Source organism: Ictalurus punctatus, chromosome 2 (genome assembly GCF_001660625.3).
Source record: "Ictalurus punctatus breed USDA103 chromosome 2, Coco_2.0, whole genome shotgun sequence".
NCBI classification, from domain to species: domain Eukaryota; kingdom Metazoa; phylum Chordata; class Actinopteri; order Siluriformes; family Ictaluridae; genus Ictalurus; species Ictalurus punctatus.
Genome location: NC_030417.2, coordinates 23,688,527 through 23,716,525, shown reverse-complemented (window position 1 = coordinate 23,716,525; position 27,999 = coordinate 23,688,527). Strand labels below are relative to the sequence as shown.

At 36.1% G+C, this 27,999-nt stretch overlaps 3 protein-coding genes across 3 annotated transcripts; 1 reads left to right on the top strand and 2 right to left on the bottom strand.

Annotated features, from left to right (window-relative positions):
- The first annotated feature begins 7 nt into the window (after positions 1-7).
- On the top strand, positions 8-6,021 carry zgc:112148 (trans-golgi network vesicle protein 23 homolog B). Its single transcript, NM_001201072.1, is given in 7 exon segments — positions 8-50; positions 344-414; positions 625-769; positions 2,161-2,250; positions 2,454-2,579; positions 5,286-5,414; positions 5,574-6,021. Coding segments are annotated over 7 exon segments (600 nt in total). The 5' UTR covers positions 8-38; the 3' UTR covers positions 5,601-6,021.
- A 1,399-nt stretch (positions 6,022-7,420) lies between these two features.
- On the bottom strand, positions 7,421-14,086 carry LOC108260380 (5-hydroxytryptamine receptor 3A). The gene is made up of 10 exons (XM_017460642.3): positions 13,964-14,086; positions 13,796-13,853; positions 13,422-13,567; positions 13,278-13,322; positions 13,074-13,180; positions 12,116-12,285; positions 9,724-9,833; positions 9,410-9,617; positions 9,045-9,206; positions 7,421-7,671 (listed from the first exon to the last, which is right to left on the bottom strand). Exons 2-10 carry the CDS (start codon positions 13,848-13,850, stop codon positions 7,421-7,423), a joined length of 1,254 nt encoding a protein of 417 aa, XP_017316131.1. The 5' UTR covers positions 13,851-13,853; positions 13,964-14,086.
- A 2,568-nt stretch (positions 14,087-16,654) lies between these two features.
- Positions 16,655-21,097, bottom strand: LOC108274645 (5-hydroxytryptamine receptor 3A). Its single transcript, XM_017484862.3, has 10 exons — positions 21,012-21,097; positions 20,813-20,878; positions 20,410-20,567; positions 20,218-20,262; positions 20,019-20,125; positions 19,349-19,518; positions 19,045-19,166; positions 18,512-18,722; positions 18,168-18,323; positions 16,655-17,634 (listed from the first exon to the last, which is right to left on the bottom strand). Exons 2-10 carry the CDS (start codon positions 20,865-20,867, stop codon positions 17,393-17,395), a joined length of 1,266 nt encoding a protein of 421 aa, XP_017340351.1. The 5' UTR covers positions 20,868-20,878; positions 21,012-21,097; the 3' UTR covers positions 16,655-17,392.
- Positions 21,098-27,999: the final 6,902 nt, after the last annotated feature.

The following is a 27,999-nucleotide window of genomic DNA, read 5'->3' as shown; positions in this document are numbered from 1 at the left end:
TTACATACACGTCACCAGGAAGTTTAGCAAACTTCGAAATGTTAAGACAGGTGGAGATTTTTTGTAGATTTAAACTATATTATTATTATTATTGTTATTATTATTATTATTAGTAGTAGTATAAACCGTAATAGTAGTAAAATTGGTACTATTTGCACTTAAGTTCATGAAGGTTTTATGGTTTACTTTCCTTACAGCAGCGCATGAGTCTTATGTTAGCGTGTGTTTATGTATTTATATGTTTATTTTAATATTATGATGTGTAATTTGCTTTAAAATGCGCTGATTGATCCTCACTACCAGAATGTGCTGCTGCATTAACTAATAAGGCTGGTGTCAACAGGATTCACAGGGTGATGTTCCACTTTTTGACGAGGATGAGAATGCAGCCAACAGGAACAAGTCAAAAATCCAGTGAGTCCTTGAATATAAAGTTTTGTTTTGATTTCTGATAAATTAACTACCTCACACAGTCATTTCTGAATGCAGCCTCCTATCTGTTCAGATCAGGTTATCCTTGTCTTTTTGTTTCCCACCAGATTTAGTTTTAATGCTTTTATTGCTTATTTACTACTTTAAGCCGTTTCTGGAAGCATCACTGATTTGATTTTTTTCTTCTCTCAGGCATCCTTTGGCCTCTTTCTTCCACCTTTTCTTCCGTGTAAGTGCTATCCTGGTCTATCTGTTGTGTGAACTCATCAGCAGCAGCTTCATTGCCTGCATGGTCACCATCATTCTCCTGCTGTCATGTGACTTTTGGACAGTGAAGGTAGGACAGTCAATGTCTTTCTGTCTACAATAACAGTTTAAAGGAGCAACTGTTTCTCTGTTTTGTTTATCTGTTGCAATAGCACATCAGATCATGTTTTTGTGCAGGCCAGTCTGACAGATGAAACCAAAGAAATTCTTGACATTGGTATGTTAAGATCAGAGTCCCAACTTCAGTCACATTACTGTTGTGGTCTCAGGAAAGCTGATCCTGCAAGATTACAGTTACATGTTGCTTTTCTAGACACTCAAATTGCTTTACATAGTATGAGGGGAAATCTGCTCAACCACCACCAGTGTGTGGCATCCACCTGGATGATGCGACAGCGCCCATAGTGCGCCAGAACGCCCACCACACACCAGCTATTAGTGGAGAGGAGAGAGTGATGTAGCCAATTCAGTGTTGGGGATTATTAGGGGGCCATGATAGAGAAGGGCCAATGGTAGAATTTCGCCAGGACACCGGGGTTATACCCTGACTCTTCTGAGATAATGTCCTGGGATTTTTAATGGCCACAGAGAGTCAGGTTTAACGTCTCATCCGAAAGACGTTGCTGTTTTTACAGTATAGTGTCCCTGTCAGTGCACTGGGCATTAGGACCCACACAGACTACGGGGTGAGCACCCCCTGCTGGCATCACTAATACCACTTCCAACAGCAACCTCAGTTTTCCCCAGGAGGTCTCCCATCCAGGTACTGGCCAGGTTCAACCATGCTTGGCTTCATTCGGAATTCAGGCAAGAACTGTAGGGAGATATGACTCTGTCCAGAATAACCCCAGAAGTAATTTCCCCAGTGTGGGAACAATAAAGTTTATCTTATATTCTCTTATAATCCCAGAATAGCCCCAAACAATTTATAAATTATACACGAACAAGACGAAAATGATCAGCAGCATAAAGTGTTTAGTAAAATTATTTCCTGTAGTGTGCACATCTTTTTGTCCATCAACACATTTGGATGTTTAAACCATTTTTACAGAATGGATGTATCAGTCTAGAAGGTTTTTAGGAGGCAAACATGACATAAGATTTCTAATATACAGTGCCCTCCACTACTATTTCACCCTTGGTAAATATGAGTGAAGAAGGCTGTGAAAAATTGTCTTTATTGTTTAACCTTTTGTTAACAAAAGATTCACAAAAATACTCTCATGGATATCAAACAATTGCAAACAAAACACAGGTTTATAAAAAAAATCTTTGTTAAATATAGGTGTGCAACAATGATTGGCACACCTGTGAATTCATATGAGAAAAATATATTTGACATATATTCCCATTGATATTTAACTTTTTTTTTTATACAGCTGGGTGACTAGGAACAGGAAATTGTTCAACCATGAGTATGTATGTATATGTATAACATGTTCTGCATTTCACATTCTGCAGAATGTGACTGGGCGGCTGCTGGTAGGCCTGAGGTGGTGGAATCAGGTGGATGAGAATGGGAAGAGCCATTGGGTATTTGAGTCTCGAAAGGTCAATAAATGAATCAATATTACTACATTACAGGGACAGTAAATAGTGCACTATGACTTGCCATTTGCAATCTTTAACTTTTACTGTGCAATAGCAAGGAAATAGAGAAGAGATGATTTAACAGCTATTATTTTCTTGTCCAGTGTTCTTGCTATATAACATAGTGACTTAGGAAAAGACTGACATTTTCTTTCTACTTTTAGGAAGCCAGCAGAAAAATTGTCTCAAGTTCAGAATCACGGATTTTCTGGCTCGGCCTTATTGTGTGCCCCATATTATGGGTGTTCTTTGTGTTCTCTACTCTCTTTTCCTTCAAGATTAAATGGCTGGTGAGTATCAAAGTCTAGGATATATATATATATATATATATATATATATATATATATATATATATATATATATATATATATAACTGTTTGTCTCTTTAACTGAAGTTAAGATTGTATAAGCTCCAAAAGGATTAGAAAGGAGCCACCTATCAGCTATAAGATTAAAACCACTGACAGGTGATGTGATCAACATTGATTTTCTCGTTACAATGGCACCTGTCAAGGGGTGGGATATATTAGACAGCAAGTGAACAGTCAGTTATCGAAGTTGATGTGTTGGAAGCAGGAAAAATTAGCAGGCATAAGGATCTGAGTGACTTTAACAAGGGCCAAATTGGGATGGATAGACCACTGGGTCAGGACATCTCCAAAACGTCAGGTCTTGTGGGATGTTCCTTGTATGCAGTGGGTAGTACTTACCAAAAGTGGTCCGAGGAAGGACAACTGGTGAACCGGTGACAGTTTCATGGGTGTGCAGGGCTCATTGATGCACGTGGGGAGCAAAGGCTAGCCTCTCTGGTCTGATTTACAGAGAAGCTACTGTAGCATAGATTGCTAAAAAAGTTAATGCTGGCTATGATAGAAAGGGGTCAAAACACACAGTGCATCGCAGCTTGCTGTACATGGGGCTGCATAGCAGCAGACCAGTCAGAGTGCCCATGCTGACCCCTGTCCTCCGCTGATAATGAATACAATGAGCATCAGAACGGGACCATTGAGCAATAGAAGAAGGTGGCCTGGTCCGAAGAATAACGTTTTCTTTTACATCATGTTCACTGCCGGGTGCATGTGAGTTGCTTACCTGGGGAAGAGATGGTACCAGGATGCACTATGGGAAGAAGGCAAGCTGGGAGAGGCAGTGTGATGCTCTGGGCAATGTTCTGCTCAGAAACCTTGTTAATTTGGCACATACCACCTACCTAAACATGGTTGCAGGCCAAGTACACCCCTTCATGGCAGCAGTATTCCCTATTGGCAGTGGCCTCTTTCAGCAGGATAATATGCCCTGCCACACTGCAAAAAAAATTGCTCCAAATTCCCCAGATCTCAATCCACTCGAGCATCTGTGGGACGTGCTAGACAAACCTAATAGAAAATGCTGTGATTTATATAACCAAATTCATTTCCTGATGGCACATTAATTGTTACAAGAATACAGTTGAGCAGTTGGGAAAGCCATTAATTGCACAGAAGTCTTGTTTCATATGCATGTACACAACATCATACAATGTAGGCAACAGGTTCCCAACCATGCACCTGGAATACCCCCTGCCCTGTGCATTTTAGTGTTTTCCCTACTCTAACACACACACACTTAATCTTAGGAATGGCTGTTAAAGTAGAAGCCTTTATTTGTCACATATACATTGCAGCACAGTGAAATTCTTTTCTTTGCGTGTCCCAGCTTGTTAGGAAGATGGGGTCAGCCATGATACGGCGCCCTTAGAGCAGAGAGGGTTAAGGGCCTTGCTCAAGGCCCCAGCAGTGAACTCCTGACTTTCTGATCAGTAACCCAGAGCCTTAACCGTTGAGCCACCACTGCCCCTACCCTTAATTAGCTGATTAATTGAATCAAGAGTGTTAGAGCAGAGAAAACAATCAAATGTGTTGAATATGAGGTACTCCAGGACCAAGGTTATTAACCTGTGGTGTAGGGGAACAAGATAATGGTTGGGCCATGAGAAATTGTGGTATTCAACATTGTGGACATAATCCTACTAAAGCATACTTGGGAATCACCCACTATGTACCTAATTTCTCTGAAATGTTCCTGTAGTCAAAAACCCCCCACAAACATATGGTTGAACAGACATCGCATTTGTTCACCTCGTTTCTTTCTCTTCCTCAGGTTGTAGCTGCTGCCACAGATTTATCAATTCATTTAAGAAATTGGTCCAGTTCCTTAAATTGTGCTCCGAATGTCTTTCGACAAAGCAAGAAAAGACACGCAGCATTCATTAACACACTGACTCTTCTAGCCTTATGTGGCTTTGGCACATAATAACAAAATTGTTAGATTGACAAAACAAAAAGACAAAATTTTAATACTAATTACTTTTATAATGAATTACATTTAGTAAATATATTTCAGTGTATTATTAGTCCATCCTCACGTAAAGCGATCCTAACTGAACACATTACACTTGCAGTTTTGTTTTGTGTGTAGATATACAGTATCTCTCAAAAGTGAGTACACCCCTCACATTTTTGTAAATATTTGATTATATCTTTTCATGTGACAACACTGAAGAAATGACACTTTGCTACAATGTAACGTAGTGAGTGTGCAGCTTGTGTAACAGTGTAAATTTGCTTCCCCCTCAAAATAACTCAACATACAGCCATTTATGTCTAAACCGCTGGCAACAAAAGTGAGAACACCTCTAAGTTATTTTGAGGGGACAACAAATTTACACGGTTATACAAGCTGTACACTCACTACTTTACATTGTAGCAAAGTGTTATTTCTTCAGTGTTGTCACATGAAAAGATATAATCAAATATTTACAAAAGTGTGAGGGGTGTACTCACTTTTGTGAGATACTGTATGCACAATCTTACTTCTTCAAAGTACATTTGGGATTCTTGCATATGTACTGATGATAAATGATTTGCCAGATTCTAGCACTGGCTCCATAGACAGAATTTTTTTTTACCTGTCAGCTTTGTTACTCTGTTTTGTTTTTACTTGTTGTGTTTATGCAGGCAGTGGTGATTATGGGAGTTGTGTTACAGTGGGCTAACCTCTATGGTTACGTCAAATGCAAAGTCGGGGGTGGAACCAATCTGAAAAACATGGCAACCAGCTATCTTGGCCTTCAGATTTTTAAGCAGGTATAGTGCTTCCTGAGATTTGGACTTTTATTCAAGGTATACAATTTTAATACAATTTTAATAAGGTATACAACTTCCATTCATAAGGTATACAACTTTTATTTATAAGGTGTACAAGCAGATGCAGTTAATGGAGCTCGGTTTTTTTCCCCCCGACAGGCAGTTAACAAATCACAAGGACCCTAAGGATTTGACCAAGTTGGCTCCGCTAATGTTCTAATTTATTTTCTTGTACTGACATTCAGTGGGAAACTCATGCAACTGTTGCAAATTCTTTTCTCTGACCAAGTGCATATGGGCTTTTTTATTTTATTTTTTTAAACAGTTTAGTTCTTTCTCCCCTAGAATTCTCCTATAGAATTTAGCCCATATTGGAAATATCAATACTGTATGTTGTCAATATGTGCCAAGAACTAAATAGAATATGTTGCGCTTCATTGCGAGTGGGATAATTCTATTATAATTCAATTAATGATGATCCTTTTTGACTATTTAGGAGGTTTCTTAGTTAACCACAATTTTCATGATAATTGCATATAAATTACTGATATGTGGATATAAATAACAAACTAGTTGTTTGCCTGGACTGTAATAAATGATGATTAAATAATTGTGTGTAGTCATTATTATTTATAAGAAACAATGATGATGATATGGCAGAAATCTAATAGCTACTGTAAAATATCAGACATACTGGACATATCGATATCTGCACTTACAGAATCTGCCATGGTGTTGCTACTGTAAAAAAATAAATAAATAAATTAAAAGGTGATCAGGTGGCAAATCCTGACATTTCATCACATTCAAATGTTTTTGGGGTTTTTTTAAAAAAACAAACAAACAAAAAAAAACATCAACAACATTTAATTATTAACCACCATGCAAAGATAGCAAAATTGAATTATGCTATGTTATGTTATCACCACCTTTCACCTGTCAATCAACCCATCAGGACAGGGCCATTGTACACTAAACCAAAAAAAAAAAAATTGCACAAAAAACATAATGAAAATGTAATATGAAATACATTGTCGTTTTACATATTCAACTTTGACTTGAATTTTGAGTGTGATGTACATCCACACAACTACAGCATACCTCTCTTTAGAGACATAATTACAAAATAATTTAACATTGTAAAATATTTATGATTTTATGATTGCATAATATACTTTATGCAAAAAAATTAAAATATGGAGGATGTGGTACAACACAACAATCAATCTTTACATATACACATGGTAAGAGAAACTAACTGGAGTACGTTCACAGGAATTCTTATTTACGGCATGATGCTGTGCTAATGGAACAGAAACTGTAGGAATATCATTGATAAATGTTGATCCTACTCATCGCTGAAAGTAAGTCTAAGTAATTTAATAACATAGCTCCTAGGTCCTGCTGTGATATTGAAGGTGTTAAAAAAAATCATATTAACCTTGTTAACATGATTTAGTAGAAATTCTGAAAAGCTTGATAATAATTGGGTCAATAATCAGTGCAGCAGAAGAGAAGAAACAATGAGCCAGCAATAAAGTATGGCTTAGGGCGGTTATTGGACAGTGGTTGGGTTTCAGTTTGGTGTGACTGCAACACACTGATGAAAATGAAATGCAACTGGGAATTAATTCTTTAAAAAAAAAAAAAAGCAAACCAAAAGCTGTATTTTGTATGGCATTAGAATAATAGAATATAACATTCTTATATTTATCCCATTACTGAAGTAAAATTCACATTTACAGTGGTTACATTACACAAATGTCATTTAGGGAATGACTTACAATGTTATTATAAATTAACTTTTATTCACTACATAAATGAGCTATGCATCCATGCAAAAGTGAATAAAATGTTGATTTATTGAGGTTGATTTATTTATTCTTTTAATGAATATGTACTACATTGATGGGTCTCTTACCTAACAAATTTATGATTTTATATTTGCATTGGTTAGAGTATTTACAATTGGTTAGAGAAATATATGTTTGTAATTGATTGCCATTTTAAAAATTTACCTTATTAGTTCTACACTTCTGTGTTTTGAAGAAGGAAAATGCACAGAACATGTAAATGATATCCAAGGCCAAATATATAATAAAAAAGAGATTGTCCCAAGATTTTGCACAGTCCTGTCTCCTCTTTTTCTCTGTTACCTCCTTGTCCATATTATTCACAAAGCTTGAAATCTTCTGGATAGATGTATAATCCGATATCAGATCCACAGAGTTGGCTTTGATGCTGTTGATTTCAGTGTCTGAAATCACAATAGAACACAATAACTCTTGTGAACTCTGGCATTCTGTCTAGTGCAAATGAACATGGAATAAATTTTTAGTAGCTTCATTTCTTATAAACCTGGATGCTTGTGTCAAACAGTGATATAATTATTGCATCATGAATTCATTTATACTACATTGAGGTTCATAATATTGTGGCATGTGGGAATGTGACAGCTTTGGACTTGCTGTAGGTGCCAATATTACTGAGGTTAACTAAACTTGCATGTGGGATCCTGCTCTTTTTATTCGAATGCCTTTATTTTCTTTTTCATTTGATATTATGTCCCAGTGCAGACATTATGTAGCTTGCAGAGAAGTAAAATTTTTTTGTAAATTTTTTTTATTTATTTATTTTTTTTTACAAAATTACCCCACCTCCCAATGCAAAACTAATATTCTCTTAATAGGGCTTTTGACCCATTTCTTGTTGCTTTACTATGATTATGAATTTTGGACTGTTGCCTTTAAATAAAAATATGTATATAATTATACAAGTTAATTATAATTTTTAATTATGCAAGTAAAATAATATAAGGTATTATAAAAGTCATTGCATACACACACTTGTTTGTTTTTTGTTTTTAAGAAATAAGAGGAGCTGATTTGATAGGATATTACAGCAGTGCACTTCTCAGAAATTCAGTTAATTTCAGTTTTCTTTGTATAGTGCTTTTAACAATGGACATTGTCACAAAGCAGCTTTACCAAAATAAATACATTCAGGATATAAATTTTAAATGTATGAATTTATACCTACTGAGCAAGCCAGAGGCAACATTGGCAAGGAAAAACTCCCTGTGACAATATTATTAGTAATGGGATTTTTTTCTTCTTCACCCACCTCAATTTACAATTAGACTGCTCTTAAACCTTATTTTTTACACTGTGTTTTATTCACCAATAAGGTTGTTGGATTCAAGTCCGGTCTAAAAACATTTTTTTGTATTGACTTTGACTTGGTCTCCAACTTGTTGCTATATGTACTTGGACTTGTCTTGTATTTGAACATTAGTCTAGCAAAAGTAGGAGTTTGTAACAAAAAAATAATGTTCATGTTAACTTTATTTAGCATGCAAGTTTGAGAAAAAGTAATACATTTTTATAATAAGCATAGCCTAATCACTGAAACAATGAACGAATGAAGCCAACTAGTTGAAGTTGAAGGAATGGTAAATTATTTGAAGGTTTTCAGTCTCAGTCTTGACTCAGTCTTGCTTTCATTTAAACTTCATGACTCAGTCTTCATTCGATCTTAGCTAGTCCCAGTCTTGGAATTGTCTTGGACTTGACAATAGTGTTATTAACTACAGCCTTGTTCACCAAGGTTTAACGTGGTTAAGTTTCTTACCATTTTGATGAATTGCATCGTCCTGTTGAGCCACGGAGACGCCTGATCCACTCTTTCGTGGCCTGCCAGGCCATATGCTACCAGTTCTAGCCAGTTGAGACAACATCATGGATACCAGCAGACTCACAACCAGCACAATCAGGCAGAAGCAAAAGTGATAATCTTATGAAGACAAATTAAAAAAAGCAAAATATAATAAAGATCTAGAAATTGTTAGACTTTAAATGCCATTTTAATCTCTGTATGCTTCAGAGATTTAGAAGTAACTGTAAAAAACAACAACAACAACAACAAAAAAACACAGCAAAATCAATGTCAAAGGTAGTGTGATCGTATCTAATATGTATCCTGGGATTTGCACTCACAGATCAGAGGGCTGCAGGGACCACCCTCAGGCAGTTGTTTGGAAAGTATAAGGAGGAACATGGTGAAGCTGAACACCAACTTGATCTTGAAAGCATTTCGTTCACCATCCAGAGGTATAGCAAAGCTCACCAGGTCAACCACCATGATGAGTGCAGTGGGCAGTACCAATGACACCAATGCATTAAAGGGGTTGAGGTACAGAGTGACCTGCGCAAATAGTTTTCTTTCTTTATTTATTTGATTAAGCCACTAGTTGTACTAAGTTATTCAAACTCATAGACCACCTGTTAATAGAATAAAACAGTTTGGTTACATGAAGGTAGCTAGTGTCTTCACCGCAGAGTTCCACGTCCTTAGTTTGCCATTCCCCTTGATGACCTCCAACTGTTATTATGTTCCCATACTTGAGCTTCACTCCACAAGCTGCACATTCAAATATGTTAATGTCAGTACACCTATAGACTCGATAAAATGCAATACCCATCTTAAATTGATAGTGTTTTGTCAGTATAATATGTCATTTATTAATTAAAATTGCTATATTACGGCCTGTGCTGTAAATGTAAAAGTAAAACTCATGCAGTTCTAGGTTTTAGTCATAATTTACCAAGCTTCCAAACCTGAGGCAGCAAAAAACATAGTGTCTTTAACTATGTCACAGTTTCCCCTTTAAGCAGCACGCTGGAGAGCATGTGGGCGTGCGTGCACGAGCAAGGTGCGTGAGCACCTGCTTTTCGTATGTTGACGATCGTGACATTGTGTATATTGGACACGTGCTTTTGTTATGTTTTTGTTATGTCTCCTCCCTGTTCTGTCATTGGCTGTTATTTCATGTGTGTCTAGATTGGTGTCAGCCATCAGCAATTGACGTTGATTATGTTGTATATATACCGCACGCCTCCCAGCACATGGCGCGGAATATTAGATCAGAATAGATAAGATACATTATGTTAGATAGATTTGATAAGTTTATATTCCATACGATAGTTAATCACAGTCATAGTCTTAGTTTTTGTCCATGTTATGTTTCATGTTAGATTAGTGCATTTAGTCCACGCTGGTTTTCTGCTCCCAGTCCCTAGTCATAGTTTATGTTTCTTGTTTTGTATCTCGACCCTGTTTTCCGTGACCACGACCTTGATTCCTGCTTTGCCCCATGTATGCCTGTTTGCCGATCGCCTGACCTTTGCACGTTTGTGGATTATGTTTCTGATCACGATTTGGATTTACCTGCCTGTGCCTCACATTAAATAAACTGTTTAACTGCATTTGCATCCATCCCTATCTTCGTTACGTCTCGAGACGTGACAAACTAGCAACCAAATCCCATTTTGGTCTGATGATGCGAGGAAATGTTTTCAAAGGTTCTTGAAAGTGATAAATTTGTTTGGATTAATAACATACTGTATGTGTTTGTTTTATAGAGCAGTTTGTTTGGTGTTGTTACAGACATCTTCAAATCTTTCTGTTTCAGCTTTCTGCACAAACATGTCTCAAATACCAAACTACACTCTTTATTACACTTTTTATTTTTTATTTTTTTACATTACTCTTTTACTCTGTATTCCTGCTCATTCATGCAGTTATCCAATCAACCAGTCATGTGACAGCACCACAATGCATAAAATCATGTAGATACAGATCAAGAGCATCAGTTTATGTTCACATAAAACATCAGAATCTCAGTGAGTTCTGTGTCTATTTAGCGTGGCATGGTTTTTGGTACTGACAAGCTGTTTTGTGTATTTCAGAAAATCTCCTGGGATTTTCGAACAGTCTTTGTGCAAAAGAAAAAAAAAACATCCAGTGAACTGCAGTTTTCAAAAATGCCTTGTTGAGTTCAGAGAAGAATGGCCAGACTGGATGACAGGAAGGCTACAATATCTCAAATAATCACTCTTTACAACAATTGTAAGCAGAAAAGCATCTCAGAAGGAACAACATATTAAAACTTGAGGCAGATGCAAAACAATAATAAAATTCCACATTGGGTTCCACTACTGTCAGGGCAGAAAAGCAATCTAAGGCTACAGTGAGCACAGGCTCACCAAAATTGGGTAGTGGTTTTATTGAAAACAATACCCTGGCCTTTTCTGCTCACAGAACTGCCACACACTTGATGTTATAATATGCATTGCTGCCACATGTTTGGCTGATTAGGTAATTGCCTGAATATGTAGGAGTGCAGGTGTTCCTAATAAACCGGACAGTGAGTGCTCATCATAATAAACGCTTTGAGAGGTATGTTATGGCATATAGTATAAAGTCTGTAATCCATGTCATACCTGACTACATCTAGTATGCCTATCAAGAATAATCAATTTGATCTATTCTGCACTACATTTGGCTTTGACCCACCTAGCAGCAAAACACACCTGCATGAAAGTTCTCCACCTTCAATAAAATAATTCCAATTATGATTGGGCTAACATGGCCAATCAAATCAAAATTTTGCATAATTTTACATAATATATCATTTCTTATGTTAATATTGTGTCTGATTTCAATCGCGCATGTGGAATAAAAAATATAGCATTCTTATTGAGAGCTGTTCAGTAGTACTGACTAGCCCATATATTGTACATATTGTACAAAATGTGGACAAGGCATATGCTGACTGAAACCTCATCAGCTGATGACAGTGTCATGCAGTACAGGGGTCACCTTTGGGATGAGGTTACAATTTTGAACAAACAGCTTCTTACAGCTTTGATTCCATCCATTGATGGCCACCTCGCATGTATCCTCGATGAAGGGATAAGCGAAGAGATTCATATCACACGCCACAGTTACATACATCTGTATCCCATAGCTCACAGTGCCATCACTTGCCACTAATATATCACGAGAAAGAGGCTCCACTGCCGTATAAATGCTATGAGCAGAAAAGAGAGATTGGAGTTACAGGTATAGGACATAACCTGATTTTGTTCTCTTTACAAGATCTTTACAAGCAGTTAGTTATCTTCAGGAAGTGATTAGCAATTATATTTTGAAAGGAGACACACTCCATATAAGGACTCTAATAACTTCCAGCCTATATATATATATATATATATATATATATATATATATATATATATATATATATATATATATATATATATGTGTGTGTGTGTGTGTGTGTGTGTGTGTGTGTGTGTGCGTGTGTATATATATATATACATATATACACACACACACACACACACACATGGAAATATCTTGAATAAATTCAAAATTATCTGATGCAGCTCATTATGAGATTAACAAAGAAACATAAGCCTGTTTCTAGACATATTTAATCATTTCAAGCATAAAATTTATTCTATTGGCATTTTGCTTCTGTCTACAACTAAATTCTTGGAAGTGGGATTATCTGTCAAAAGAATAGGATTATTTCTAGAAATAGGCTTAATAAAAATCTATTTGTTTAAAAACATTTCTACTAAAGAGAAATATTTGCCTAGAAATAGCACTTTCTGCTTCTGTTTGTTACTAGAGACTCTTTATCACTCAATTATAAAAAGCTGTCCAACAACTACATCATGAGTTTAATACAGTATGATTAATATTCAGTGGTTTTATCATTGTTATAATATGAAGGGCCACTCTGGTCTTGTGGACTGCTGGCTGAACATAAATACAAACAAAGAACAAACATAAAAAGAGGAGGCAACTCACGCATTGTTCACAGTCAGATTAGGGAGCCAGATATAATTAAATGGAAGTAAAACTTCGGTAAAATTGTATTGTGAATCTGACCATGCAAGGTCGGGGTCTGTCCATTCCTGTGAAAATGAAGTCCTGTTAACATACAGTGTGTTCTTTACAGATCAAGGGATGTATGGATGTGTTTTAAATGTGAATAAACAGAATGGGACTTACCATGTTGACCTTTATGTGACTAGAGAATTGCAAATTTTGTAAATTCTTGCAAAGAAAAGAAAAAAGCAGAAAGACACCTCTAGTTAAATTTAGTATTAAAGGAAGAAAATCTGAATAAATTAAGATATAAAAAAAAATACTTACGAAAGAGAGAGTCTCATATTGGATGGTTGTGAGATTCACATTTATAAAACAATCTGGAGGCTGTGGAGCACTATAGAGTTGCTTTTCAATGAAATCATTAGCCAGACATCGACGTGATAAACATTGCTTTGTGGATTCCACTGATGCTTTGTAAGCAGACAATTGCAATCAGTTTATTACAATTTTTTTGTCAGTTGTACATTTGTTATTCATTATTTAGTTCGTTATTTCTAATAGAATAACATTATGTGCAAAACACCTGTAAACGTTACCTAAAACACAATATAGTATAGTTAAATCTCATTTAATCATAAAGTTGAAACTTCTCATTTTTACATTGCAATAATATAAAAACAGTAAAATTGACTGCTTACCCATCACAAAATAAAGGACAAGAAGAGATTTCACAATCATCTTAGCGGACACCATAGCCTTTAGTAAAAGCAAAACGTATTTACTGCCAATAGACATTGTTTTGTTGTTGTTGTTGTTGTTGTTTTTTATTTTAAATTAAAAATGCAAAACATTTGCAGGGTACATACCAAATCCTGTGGATGATTTGCTCAAGTTTCCCTGCAGCTCTTCAGAGCCCTTTTCCAAATGACGAGCATTAGACAGCAGTTTAAAAGGTACTACACCTGGCTGTTCCATGTGCATGACGTGAGACAACCAGAACACACAACAAAAGCCCCTGTAAACGAGGATATATTCATCATGTATATATTCAACGAGGCATACTCCTCCGATGTCTCTAAGCAATCAGTTTATTTATTGTTTGGTAACCATATTACAGCAGATTATTATCCTGAATAATCTGATTGCCTTTATTCATAAATGCCTGTGTTCAACAGTGCAGCAATCCAAGTACACAAAGTATTGTCTGAAAACTGACCATTATCTCTGCTGTAGATGTTGATCCTAATGGCACTGAACAATATTATAGTTATGAGTCATGTTGTAACAGCTGGGTGCTGATAACTGTGCTTGGTTTATTTAGACTGTTAGCTCAATTGGTTTCGCTGTGTACCAATACTGACATGGATATGGGTGTTTCGACAACTATGGGCACTTTTATATCCCAGTATACTTCCTTACCCCAACACTGGGCAAAACGTTTTATCAAAGCCAAACAAATTCCCATGTAAACACAAGTTAGCAAAAGAGTAAAGTCAGAAAAGCATCTAGGTGACCCTGTATTTAAACAAGATGGTAAATATAATTTTATATTCAATATTTTTTGTATGTCCTTACAGTAGAGCCTATGACTCATGTGTTTTGAAATAAACCTGTAAAGCAATTTAATTCATGTTGTACTGAAATGTATTAGAAGCTTTCTACTGAAGTTAATGTAGCAGACCGTGCTATTTTTTTTTTTTTTTTAATAATCAAAAACATTTAAAATGTCTTTGCATGTCCTTCCTATAAGATAAGTGTAACAACATATAAGTGTGTTAAGTCATTTGGCTAGAGTTACAGTAAGGACATGTGGGATAGACATATTGGGGGGGGGGGGGTATCTTATTTAATTAAATGACTGACCAATAACAAAATGTATTAAAATATTTTATTCAACATTCATGCAATGTACTTCCAATGGAAATATTTAATTTTATAATTTAGTAACTGCAACAATGTAAAAACAATTTTGACATTTTGACATGAAGTACAGGGGTGAAGGGGTCACAATCCACTGTTCAAAGAAAACTTCAAGAGCAGAAATACAGAGGCTGGAACCTGAAACCAAGATTAACTTCTACCAAAGTGATGGAAAGGCCAAAGTGTGGAGAAAGAAAGGATCTGCTCATGATCCAAAACATAATAGCTCATTGGTTAAGCATGGTGGAGGTAGTGGATGGCTTCGGCTTGCGGTGCTGCTTCTGGAACAGGCTCACTAATCTTTATTACACTAAAAACCCTAATAAGTTGACTGAACTCAATTGATTGAGTAAACTTATTCCCTCAATTTAATTGAGTAATGGAGTGTCCCAAAACTTATATTTAAGTATATTTAAGTTCTCTTAACTTGGTGTTCATGTAGAATGTACTTAAATTGTTAAGTTCATTTAACTTGGTGTTAATTTCTAGTGTACTTACACATTTAGGTGAATTTAACTTGTACTCCTTTTCTGTACCAGCATTATAGAGAAGACCAAATTGGATAGACCGTGAAGTTGACATATGTTTCACAGATATGTTTGCTAACACTTTGTGCATTAGCTATTTAATTAGAAATGATGTGGGCAGATCACATCTTGTAACACCCAGTAATCTCTTTGGTTCACTGGGGGTTCCTCTTGCCATCTTCTTCAATGGTTCATCATGGGTTATGGCCTGCACAAAATTGTGTATAAACTGTTTGAGTGCAAGGCATACTGTATGAATGGCTCTACACACAAGGTGATCCACGAGGTGTCATATATATAGCGAAAGTCTGGACTGAACATGTCTGGTCTGCTGTTTAAGTGAATCAACAAAATGACCAGGTTTATTTGTCGAAGGCAAAGCATCACATATCACTTTTATTTCCATAATACTAGGAGGTTTCAATGTAAAACTTTTCCCTACTTGTATTAATGGTGCAGCGGCATTGGGATCAGAGCTAGAGCACGCTTTGGCTCCTTCTGACTCTGAGCCAGAGCTCAGCTTATCCACTATTTGCTGTTTGCTCAATAAACATAGTAGAATTTGTTTTCTTTTTCTTTTTTTTCTACATCCACTGATTTGGTGTGATTTTAGACTGACCATTTCCACCCGTAGTTACAATTTAGTAATTTAATAATCACGAGAGGATATCAGACAATGTTGGTTATAATGTTCAGTCAGATATGGGGTATCAGATGTTTTGTCGAATCACGTGGTAACTTGCAACCGTGGAAGCACCGTAAACTAAAACAGCGTGATATTTCAACCTATGTAGTTTCTTTTGCAGTAGTAACTTGCAGTAGTAATTTGTCAAATCATATATGCACAGCGTCTCTAAGACACTGTGTTCACAGAAGCACCGTGAGCCAAAATGTGATATTTCAACCAATACTTTAAGATTTATCCAGATATCTACACAGAGGTATAAAGAATTTAAATAATTCACTTACCTCCATCCAGATATCCCACTTCTGACACAAGAAAACTGTTAAATTCTTGTCTAATACCAATCACAGAACCAGAATTTGGACCCTGCACTGGCTGATTTCCTCTCGTCCAAGCACGGGAAGAAGTCACATGGACTCCATTGTTCAGTAAAAGCTTCTTAGTTTATTGATACAGAAAGCATAGTATATATACACAATATATTTATTAATAATCTGAGGCACTTGACCACATTTCTGGGCCTTTCTGGAGATGAAGAGCTGAGACTGAGACTCATAATCTGGCAGCAATTATTTATTAATATTCAATTGGTACATCATTTTTAATGTTGAAGTTATGACAAAAAAGGATGCATAGAATAATACATTTAGCAAAGGAGTATAATGTATACCTATGGTATTATCCATGCTATGCGTAAGGTTCAGCTTTTCATATTCATTGACACAGTGAAGTGAAAGCAAATAGAAATTTCCAGAAAGTGTGTTTATAGGTTTTGTGTCTCAACACAAATAATATTAGTCGACAACCAGGAGGTAAGTGTCACCTTTGATAATATGCAAAAACCTAGATGTTACACGAAACAGCATGATTAGAAATTACACATTAAACTATATATGAATTATATGTCTATGGTAATATATATATATATAAAGACTAGTGGTTAGACCTGAAGAAATCACGTTTTAGTTACAGGACCTGCTTCTACAAAGACTACACCTTGTTGATACTCTATATTCAGTCACTAGGAAACCAGGGAAACTGAAAAATCTTTTACAACCACATGTAAAAGTTGCTTTAAACATGTATTCAAATCCATTAGTGATGATCAGGATTGAAAGTCATAACTCCCAACGCCCCCAAATCCTTTCTCTTCAATAGTTACATTAAATCCAGAAATCCAGATTGTTAATTTTACAAAATTCTGTTCTGGTGATACCAATTACACAAATGACATACACAATGTCAAGGCAAAGGTAGCCCCAGAAGCAGGCTCTGTCAAACCGGCTTGCATATTCGTGCCTCTTCTTTGTCTCTTTATCTCTCTTCTCTATGTTCTCCACGAAATTCACAATTTTCTGGATTGAAGCGTCCTTGGCAGCCACATCATCCGAGATTGTAGACACACCTGTTCAAAGAAAGTGAACACAGAGTTCCAGCTATTCAAATTCATTGACACATTGAGCTGAATAGATTTCCTCTCTCCAACTCAGATAATCTTGGTCTACAACCAGGAAGTATGTGTCTCCTTGGATAGTATGTACAGAAAAAGCTTAGAATAGAATGTCTATTGAGGTAATTATGAAATGATAAATTCAGGTGAAATCCACACAATACCATGGACCAGGTTTGGACTGAGATCCATTGCAGAAAAAAATCACATACATCACATACATGTGACCATATGTTTGTAATTACATGACTAATATGTGATCACATGTGGAAAAACTTGTGAAGGTGCATTTCAACATGACCTGAAATCGCTAAAGTGAACTTGAGTAAACAGATGTTGTTGATCTTGTGAAAAAATCTGAAAAATTAAACCATTTGCCCTACATGTACAAATGAATAAATCATGTATAAAAAATTTTGCATGACACGGTACATGTTCTGCATGGTTTGCAGTTTGCAGTTAATATTTGCTCTGCATTCATTCCCTACCCTTTTTTATCTCATTTTTCCTGTCGGTGTTGCTTAATTCACATGGTTTTGAGTGCCTGCAGGAGAAGATGGTGCCACTGTCCGCAAATCGTGAGAACACCATGGATGTCAGTAAGCTCATAACCAAAACGATCAAGCAGAAACAAAAATGATAACCTGGTGAATACAAATCAGATGTTTAATTTCACACATATATATTTCTCATATTTCTAACATTAAGATGTATATATTAAAATTACAAGTCTAAAAGTCCATGGCATTTATATGAAGCATGATTGACTTTCAGGATGATAATAGCACGGTTTGGCTCTCTTTGTTCTCATTTCTCCTTTGCTTCTACTCACGGATCAGGGGGCTGCAGAGGCCGGTGTCGGGCAGGTGATCAGTGAGGATGAGCAGGGACATGGTAAAGCTGAGCACCAGAGTGATTTTAAAGGAGCTGCGTTTTCCGCCATCCAGTGGCAGGGCAAAGCTCCCCAGATCAGCTAACATGATGAGCACACTTGGGAGAATGAGCGTTACTATTGTATTGAATGGGTTGGTGGACATGCTGACCTGAGAGGTTAGAAGGAAGAGGCTCTATTAGAGAATTTGAAGTCATTGGGAAGCTTTTGAAAAGTTAGGATAGAAGGACATCTAATTACCTGACTACTATGAATTAGGAATTATGGCGTGCAGCCCGTTTTGGTATTGATACCTTTAGTACAAGCATTTACAACATTACAAATGAGTCCCTTCTTTTCAAAAACAGCACCAAAGACAGAAAAAAAGGCCAGATTCTGGCCATATTGCCATTTGCACAAAGCGTGCATAAAGATTACAAAGATAAATTAATAAATTTCTTATCATAATATTTACAATAAAACTATTTAATTACATAGAGATAATTGCGGTCCAGGTTTTGTTTGTCCCGATGTAGCTCCACTGATTTAGTTAGCCATTCACCTCGATTTTCTCCCACTGAAGATACGTTCCCATAGATTAAATCTAGGCCACAATCTAATGCAATACAAACATGAAATTCGATTATTAACACATCAATTTAATAAAAATAATAAAACACCCCAGCAAAATATTGCAAATTTTAATATACTGCTGGTATGTACCACTTAAATTTCCAATCTGAGATTAAAATAATTAAATTAAATGTAATTTTATCTTAAATCAAATCTTTAACATACTGTTTTCATTCCATCCATTAAGGGCTACTGGGCACGCATCTTGAACGAAAGGGTAGTTAAAAAGGTTGATTCCACACACCACGGTAGTATATAATTGGATACCATATTGCACAGTGCCGTCACGTCTCAACAATATATCAGTAGAGACAGGCTTCACATCCGTTTTGACTCTACAGCCACAGGAACAGAGGATACAAACATATGCAAAACATATATAACAAAATAATACAATGAGATCAAAGGTACAAAAACATATCATAAGAAATTGAACAAATAAAAAACAAACTCACAGCATTTAATCTCCTCTTTATATATTTCTGAACTATATTTTGCTTAAACAGTTTTTACTTACACCTTACCTGTGAACTAGTTAATAATTTGATAGTTTGAACTTTTTTTTTTTTTTTTTACATAAGTGATAATTTGCTTAGCCACTATTAATGCCTTAATGCAATACTATTTAATATTTAATTGAATATTAATAGATTTTTTTATTAATAAGTGTACAATTATTTCTTTTTAATGCAAGTTAATTGTACTATATTAAGCCTATCTAAAATAATAATAATAATAATAAATCAATACCTATTTTATAACTACACCCTTTACCAAAGACAAAAAGGCATACAATGCTTTAATGAAAACTCCCAAAGTGGGAAGGTTAACTCACGCGTTGTCTACAGTTATATCAGGAGTCCAGATTTTGTCAACTGGAAGCATAATTTCTGGAAACTCGTACTCTGTATCAATCCATGCAAGGTCTGGGTCGTTCCATTCCTATTGAAGACAGAACAAATATTTTCTGCCAAATTCATTAGGCATTTATCATCATGTGTTAAAATCTGCATTATGAGAAACAGAATTCTTACCATGTCAATTCTAATGCGACTCGAGAAACGCAGGGTTTTAGTATCCTGAGTCAAAACAAGAGAAAGAAGAAAAGCTATTGTAATTTGATAATTTTAGTACAGTTCGGCGTCTTATGTTCACCAGTTAATCATCAATAACGCTAAGAAGGAGCTGAAAATAATCATGTTAATCGTAGCAGGTGGATACTTAACCACAGATAGGGTCTCATATTGAATGGATGTGAGATTCACTGTAATAGTACATTCCGGAGGCATTGGAGGACTGAAAAGCTCCATTGCAACCAGCTTGTTAGCCAGGCATCGACGAGTGACACAAGTTGCCAAAGATCCAACCATAAAGTTGGAGCACACTAAGAGAACGGCAGAGGCAAATATTCATACAATGTTATTGCCATATAGAAAAGTTTAAATGCCTGGAGCATTTCAGCAAAATATATTTATTTAACATTTCTGATCTTCAAAAATCTATCCGAGTTACAATTTTAATTTGTTGCTCTAAGGTCAACATTGCAAAATACATTCTATTTTTGCAGTATTCCCAACACACTTCAGCCACTCTTGAATTGATATCTACATGCTAATATAAATGTCTTACCAATTAAATAATAGATGATACCGAAAAGTTTCAGGATTCTCTTGGCTGACACCATGTTGCACTGTTCTACAATCAAACCACAAAGAAATGATGTTCCTTGGATGATGTTTTCTGTCTTCATCAATTTGCTTTTGTTTCTATTTCAATAGCATCAGAACATTTTTGAAAAAAAAAAAGAACGAAAAGAGTCAAAATCCACCTTAACACTCCTGCTTGTTCCAGTTCTTCTCAGTGCTATGAAGAGGGGAACGTCAGATGGCTCTTAATAAGCACCACGATTCACTTTTATTAACAGGTTACGTGATGCACACTGAACAAAATACACAGCTTGTATTGAAAGCATCTATGCTGTAAACATGAACCAAATTGTGTATTCTGCCTTTCTCGGTTATTGCTGTTTAATCCACACAAGCATTCATTTGATGTTTGAGCACATGATCATATAATAGCACCTTGTTAATTACCTCTGTTCACCTTTACTGCCTCTATTCCCTGCCTGGCTGGAATTCAATAGAAAACACAAAGGCAGTTGATCTGATCTCATAAAATAGTTAATGGGTTTTAGTTCATTAACGAGTACAATATAACGCAGCCCATAGTTTGCAGTCAGACAGTGAGTCAGTGGAAATGTGGTTCAAAATTATATATCATGGTGGTTCTGGATGAATCTTAAGAAACAACAATAAAGCAAATTATTTTAAAGATGCAGTCAGAGCCCTACTAATAAAACGTCCAGAACTATTCTGAAGTGTAAGTGAAATATGTCACATTTGACCACACTTTGTCAATGGTTTTTCTATGTAACTGACTATAATTTACAGATTGATGTAATGTACCAGACACACTCAAATGCTTATGATCCATGTTCAAAAGGTTTATTTACAAAATCCAGACACAAATAATGTCCAAATCTCAAATCTAAATGGATATAGATAGTAAATAGTTATTCAGGGTCAAGAGTATGAAGCATAAACAGGCAAATCTAAGACAAACTCCAGAGTCAGGAAACAAACTGAGTTTTGATATACAGAATCATAAAAATGGTACCAAGAAAGAGGAGTATATGTTGCCAGTGTTACAGCTGAAATTCATTCATTCATTCATCTTCAGCAACCACATTATAGTTTATCTAATAAAAAAAACCCCAGCATGCTAGCGACTAACGAGATTTCTCATTAGCATATGAGAAATCTTGTTAGCATGGATTAGATTGTAGCATTCAAGAGATTTTTTAAATGTTTAATCTATGAACAATGGTTAGGCATGAATTCTAGTGTTTGGGACACAGGCTCACTCTGATAGTGGACCTTTTCAGTGTAAATACAAATCACAATCCAAACAAGCCAAGAAGCAGGCGAAACCAGAAGGACTGCAGTCTTTGGTAAATGCATAGTGACTTAAGTGGTTTGTCTCAAATTGTATACTCCCCTAGCTTGAAGCACAAAATGTGTGAGAAATGCAATTATGCAAATGCTATCAAAGCAGTCATAAACCAATCAGATGGTGACTAAACAGTAGTTAATATTGGTTGCCAGATTAATCATCTAAATATGTGAATGCTGTACTAGAACCACCATGAAATTAAGTGTGGTTTGCCTGATTAAGTGTGGAAGCTTGCAGTCTGCTGTACATAAAAGAAACAAAGATGTTATAAAACATACAATAAATCCTCTACACACAGTATGAACAAAAAACCGAGGATGAAGATTTTGGAAATCAAAGTTAGAAGTTAATTTGATAGTGGCTGGTCTGGAATACAGATTTAAAGAATATTATAATTTATACCGTGCTGTTAAATTCTCAAATCTGATTGGTTGGAAGGTGCTGATTAATTTTCTACAACAGTAGCTCTGACAGTATTGCTAACTGTAATTCAAATTATAGGTTTATATTAATATGCTCTTACTAATAAATTATCATTTTAATTTCTAACATTATATTTCTATAATTATTAACTCAATAAGTCACAGGGAGTTGTATAGCATACTAATAATAAATCAATTTAAAAAATGTGCTCACAAAGAAACATGTATAATGCTTTCTGTTAGGAGATGTTTATTTAACATTTAGGAAATGAGTCTCCAGTGTCAGCTTTGTAATGTTCAGTAAGTTTCTGCTATGTGAGTCTTCAGGTCAGCAGACTTCACGTTTTCTTGTTTCTCACATTCTGCTGGGGTTTTTTTTTTTTTAGGATTCCTCCATCAGGAGGAAACCTATTGTTGTTAGTATTCTTATTCCTCTTCCTCTCTTATTATTATTTTTCTCCTTATCTCATTGTTAGTATTCTTCTTCCTCTTATTATTATTATTTTTTCCTCCTTATCTCATTGTTAGCATTCTTCTATCTCTTCTTATTATTATTTTCCTTATCTCATTGTTAGTATTCTTCTTCCTCTTCTTCTTATTATTATTATCCATACCTCCCTAAAGTCCCCGTTACTCAAGATCTGAATGAATAAGTTTTGAAATTTTGCACACTGATACAACAAGCCATGAGTAACTCCCACACCACAAATGGCCCTCATGAGCCCATAGGTGGTGCTACAGGCCACACCCAAAGTCTTCTTGATTTTCCCTCCACCCCATAAGTCCAAAATGTCTGAAAATTGGTATACATACCGTATTTTTCATGGGGAACAAAAAAGCTATTGGGACCCATAAAATCCGCCATGATAGATTTTCCAGTACATTGAAATTTTGTCCAAAACTACAAAAATCTTCTCCTCATGAACCGTAGGTCCAATTGACTTGAACTGTGGTACACATGTGTGGGATAAAAAATTTTCTATAGCAGGGACGTGCAGAGAGTTCCTCAGGGGCAGGGGCTCAAATGAAAAAAGGGCTACATCACCAAAGAGCTAATCTGACTACTTTACTACTTTAACTACTTTACTAACTTTAATTTAACTACATATTCTTATCACCCTGGTATACATTGTAAACAGACTGTGTGTGGTCATAACAATTAATATGAGAATGACACTACAACATAACATACAACATAATGGTATTTTATTTTTACATTCATAGAAATAATTACAACAAAACGGCAACTTTTATTGGAGAAATGAATCAAAAAATCATTGAACAAAAATGTAAAAATTATGAAATAAAACAAACAAAAAAACTACAGTATTACCATCCACAAATGTAGTGACACACCCACTGTATGTCAGTGTCAATGTAAATTTACATTTGGCAGCAGCCCTTTATTTCCATAAAGCTGCAGCACTTCTTGCTTAAATGGGGTTTAAGTCTCAAAACATGTCATTTTTGCCTTCTAAATTTCATTTTAAAAAGATAAATTGAAACTTTACTTTACTTAAACTTTACTAACTTTTCACACAAGATTAAAAAGACATGCTCCACTTAACGTCTACAGTGTTGTAGTCTGAAACAAGTTTTTAACACATTCAACTCAGGTTAAAATCCACCTTTTACTGAACTCTCTCTTCTCCCTTTTCCATCACATATCAAATCAGAAAGATATCTATTTTGAATAAAAATGAGGAAAATATTTGAAAAGTGGAAATAAAGTGCCTAACGACTTTAATAATAAAGTGTTTGTGGGTTAGGGGTACGTGTAGGGAGGGCTTTATTGCCCCAATAAGGTGGCATACATTTAATAATTGTAATAAATATATTCAATTACACTCTGTTATTACTGCATCCTGTTAATGTACAACAATACCGAGGTGCAAATAGAATCTGCCACTATTTATAAGTAGACTGCTAAAGAACTGCTACTTCTATATAGTGTAAATAGAATATATCACTATTTATTTTCACTAAGTGTAAATAGTTGCTGCCTTCAGATAATAACACCATGTATAACCAATAAAAAGCACGCTGATATTTTAAAATCTAAACAGAATGATATAACTGATCAAGCGCAAGTGTGGAAACCCCGCTGTCTTCAGATAACCCAGTACTGAACCCGGAGGACTGTGGGAGTCGTCCAAGTTCTAAATGAGTGAGAGAAGTGGTTGTAGTAAATGCAAAAAAAATAAATAAATAAAAGAGAAAAAGAGGAGAGGGAGGCATCTTTATTAAGACATGTGGCATCTATTCACACGTGTGTTGGTGGGGGGGGAGAGAGTTGTTGGTGTGTGTGTTTGTGTGTGTGTGTGTGTAATGGGTGTGTTTGTGGGGGGTGGGGGGGTGATGTGTGTGTGTGTGTGTGTGTGTGTGTGTAGGGGGGATAATGGGGGTGTGTGTGTGTGTGTGTGTGTGTGTGTGTGTGTGTGTGATGGGGGGGGGGGGGCTACAAGACATTGTGCCCAGGGGCCTCTGAATTCTTAATCCGGACCTGACAACGAGTTGCCTCAGAGAGTGTTTTGTTCATTTTGTATTGACCGCGCATGCGCAGCAACATCCCCATAGGTTCTGTAAAGGAAACAGAAATGATTAGTTCACCTCTCGAGTCTTCGAGGTCAAGTCGTTTGTTCATCACGTCACAGCTGTCACGGCGTCACAGGATGAACGATTGACGCGAACCTGAAGACTCGAGAGGTGAACTAATCATTTCTGTTTCAGGGGAACTGACGTGACAAATGTGACGTGACGAAAGCAAGTGCAACTCGGATCAGGAGGTGAGGTGAACTAAAAGACTGCATCGCCTGAAGACCTAATGCTAAGCTATTAATGAATCATTTATGTTTCTTATAATTCGGCTGCAGTAGCCTGTAGTTTATTTTCTAGTTTATTAAGTAGTAGATGTGTTGGGGAATTTAACATGTAACATTTTAATTATATTGTGCTGAAATGAGCGAAATGACATGGAAAAAGATTCGTTCATTTTGCTGAACGAGATTCAAAGATCCGAGTCAACTATTGCAACTATTTTTGCAACTATATGTCACATACCTTTTTTCACCCATGTTGATAAGGAAGCTGTCCTGTTCGCTGCCTCCTTCTTCACTTTTTCTTTCATTTTCTGCCATCTCTGTAAAATGCTGGTAATATTATGAAAATCTTAGTAGAAGAACTAGTGGTTTCGGCATACCTGTCTGTATGTTGAAGTGAGACACATCGTGATCGCGTTATGACATCGAGACTATCTGACTGTAGACACAATCCGGATATATAAATAGGAACATTCTCCGACTTTCTTGTGATTAATTTGCTACTGTTTTTTGAGCACGCGCTCGTGTTAATTTGAATTCAGATGCTTTTTACATAATATAATTGAATATTAATTAATGTTGAGAGGGGCACTTTTAATTAATTTGGGAAAAGGGCAGCCCCCCCTCCCACCGTACCTATTCTGTAGGGTGATAAGCAATAAGGAATCGAATAAAAATTGGCCAAACTATTTACAAATTGGTGAATTGACAACTGTTGCACATATTTCTTGTGTCCATAATTCAGTGGAACATTTACCTATGGACTTGATCTGTGCCACGCACAAAGAGGACACTGCATTATGTTACCATGTGCGATGGCAACCTCATAACTACAAAAACCGTGACATTAAAAGTAACTGCCATGTTATCTTTGATAATGTTATATTATATATAGCGATATCTTTACTGTCCGCTAGATGGCGCTGTTTGTTTTGGATCAGGCCAAAATGTCTGAAAGTTGGTATGCATGCCTTGTTGCTCAGGGGGAACAAAAAAGTCTCAAGAACCCATAATGTCGACATTATTATTATTTTTTTCTACATTGCTAATTTGTGGAAAACTATACAAATGAACTTAAAATCTGCCATTGATCCAAATGCGTTGAAATGTTGTATCCGTGAAATGCATTTCTCTACCATGTCAATTTTGAAAAGGTCCACAATCTTGAGGAGGAATCCGCCATTGCTGCTTGCAGCTATATATTTTTGTTGTTGTTGTTGTTTGTTACATTCGAGTGAGGGGGGGGGGGGGGGGGGGCTGGTGAGGGAGCAACTGTTTATACAACCCCAATTCCAAAAAAGTTGGGACATTATCCACTGATGCAAGTTAAGGCTTTACTATGCAGAGCAGAAGCCATACATCAACACTGTCCAAAACTTCTCTGGGCTCGGTCTTATCTGAAATGGACAGTAGCACAGTGGAATCATGTTTTGTGGTCTGGCGATTCAACATTTCAAATAGTTTTTGGACAAAACAGCCGTCATGTTCTCCAGGCCAAAGAGTAAAAGGACCATCAGGTCCAAAAGCCAGCGCCTGTCATGGTATGGGGGTGTGTCAGTGCTCATGGCATGGGTAACTTGCACATCTGTGAGGGTACCATTAATACAGAATGAGATGTACACATTTTGGAGCAACATATGCTGCCGTCCAGAGCAGGACAACGCCAGACCACATTCTGCTGGATTACAAGCCCATGGTTGCGTAAGCAGAGAGAGTGGGTGCTAGCATGGCCTGCCTGCAGTCCTGACCTGTCTTCAATTGAGAATGTGTGACACATTATGAAGTGCAAAATAAGGCAACAAGGTCCCATACAGTTGTGCAGCTGAAGAAATGCATAATGGATGAATGGGGCAAAATTCCACTTGCTAAACTTAACCAGCTGGTGTCTTCACTTAGCACCCAAAAGCTTAATAAGCGTTATTAAAAGAAAAGGTGATGTTACACAGTGGTAAACATTTGACTATCCCAAATTGTTTGTAGTGTGTTGCAGTTATCAGATTTGAAATGAGTGTATATTTTAAAAAATAATGTGTTTTCAATATAGTACAGGGTGAATTGAATTTCCAAATGACTCTTTGTTTTGTTTTTTTGCACTTCCTACTGTCCCAACCTTTTTCGGAATTGGGGTTGTAGCTGCTTTACCTGTTAAATAATAGTAAATAATATATGATAACTGTATAATCTGTTTTAAAAAACGTATGCCGTGTCATTCATTGCCAAAATAAAATTCAAGATGACATTATTTATAGGCCAATGTTTTTGAGTTATTGAGGTTCGAATGAAACCCATTGAATTTAACTGACCAGTCCAAAATAATAATTATTCTAAGAATTAAATAATAAATATTATATCTTTTATAATGTGTTGTGATTTCCACCAGTATGCTTTACAGACCCCTGGAGGTCCCTGATCCCCTTCTGAGAAAATGTCAAAGTAGATCACAAGTGGGCAACTGTATGCCAGCTGTATGTCATTTTGTATATCTTTCTGAACCATTACAAATCTTTCATTAAACAGGACCTATAAAAATCTGCTTAGTATGCACGTACAAAATGTGAATGTT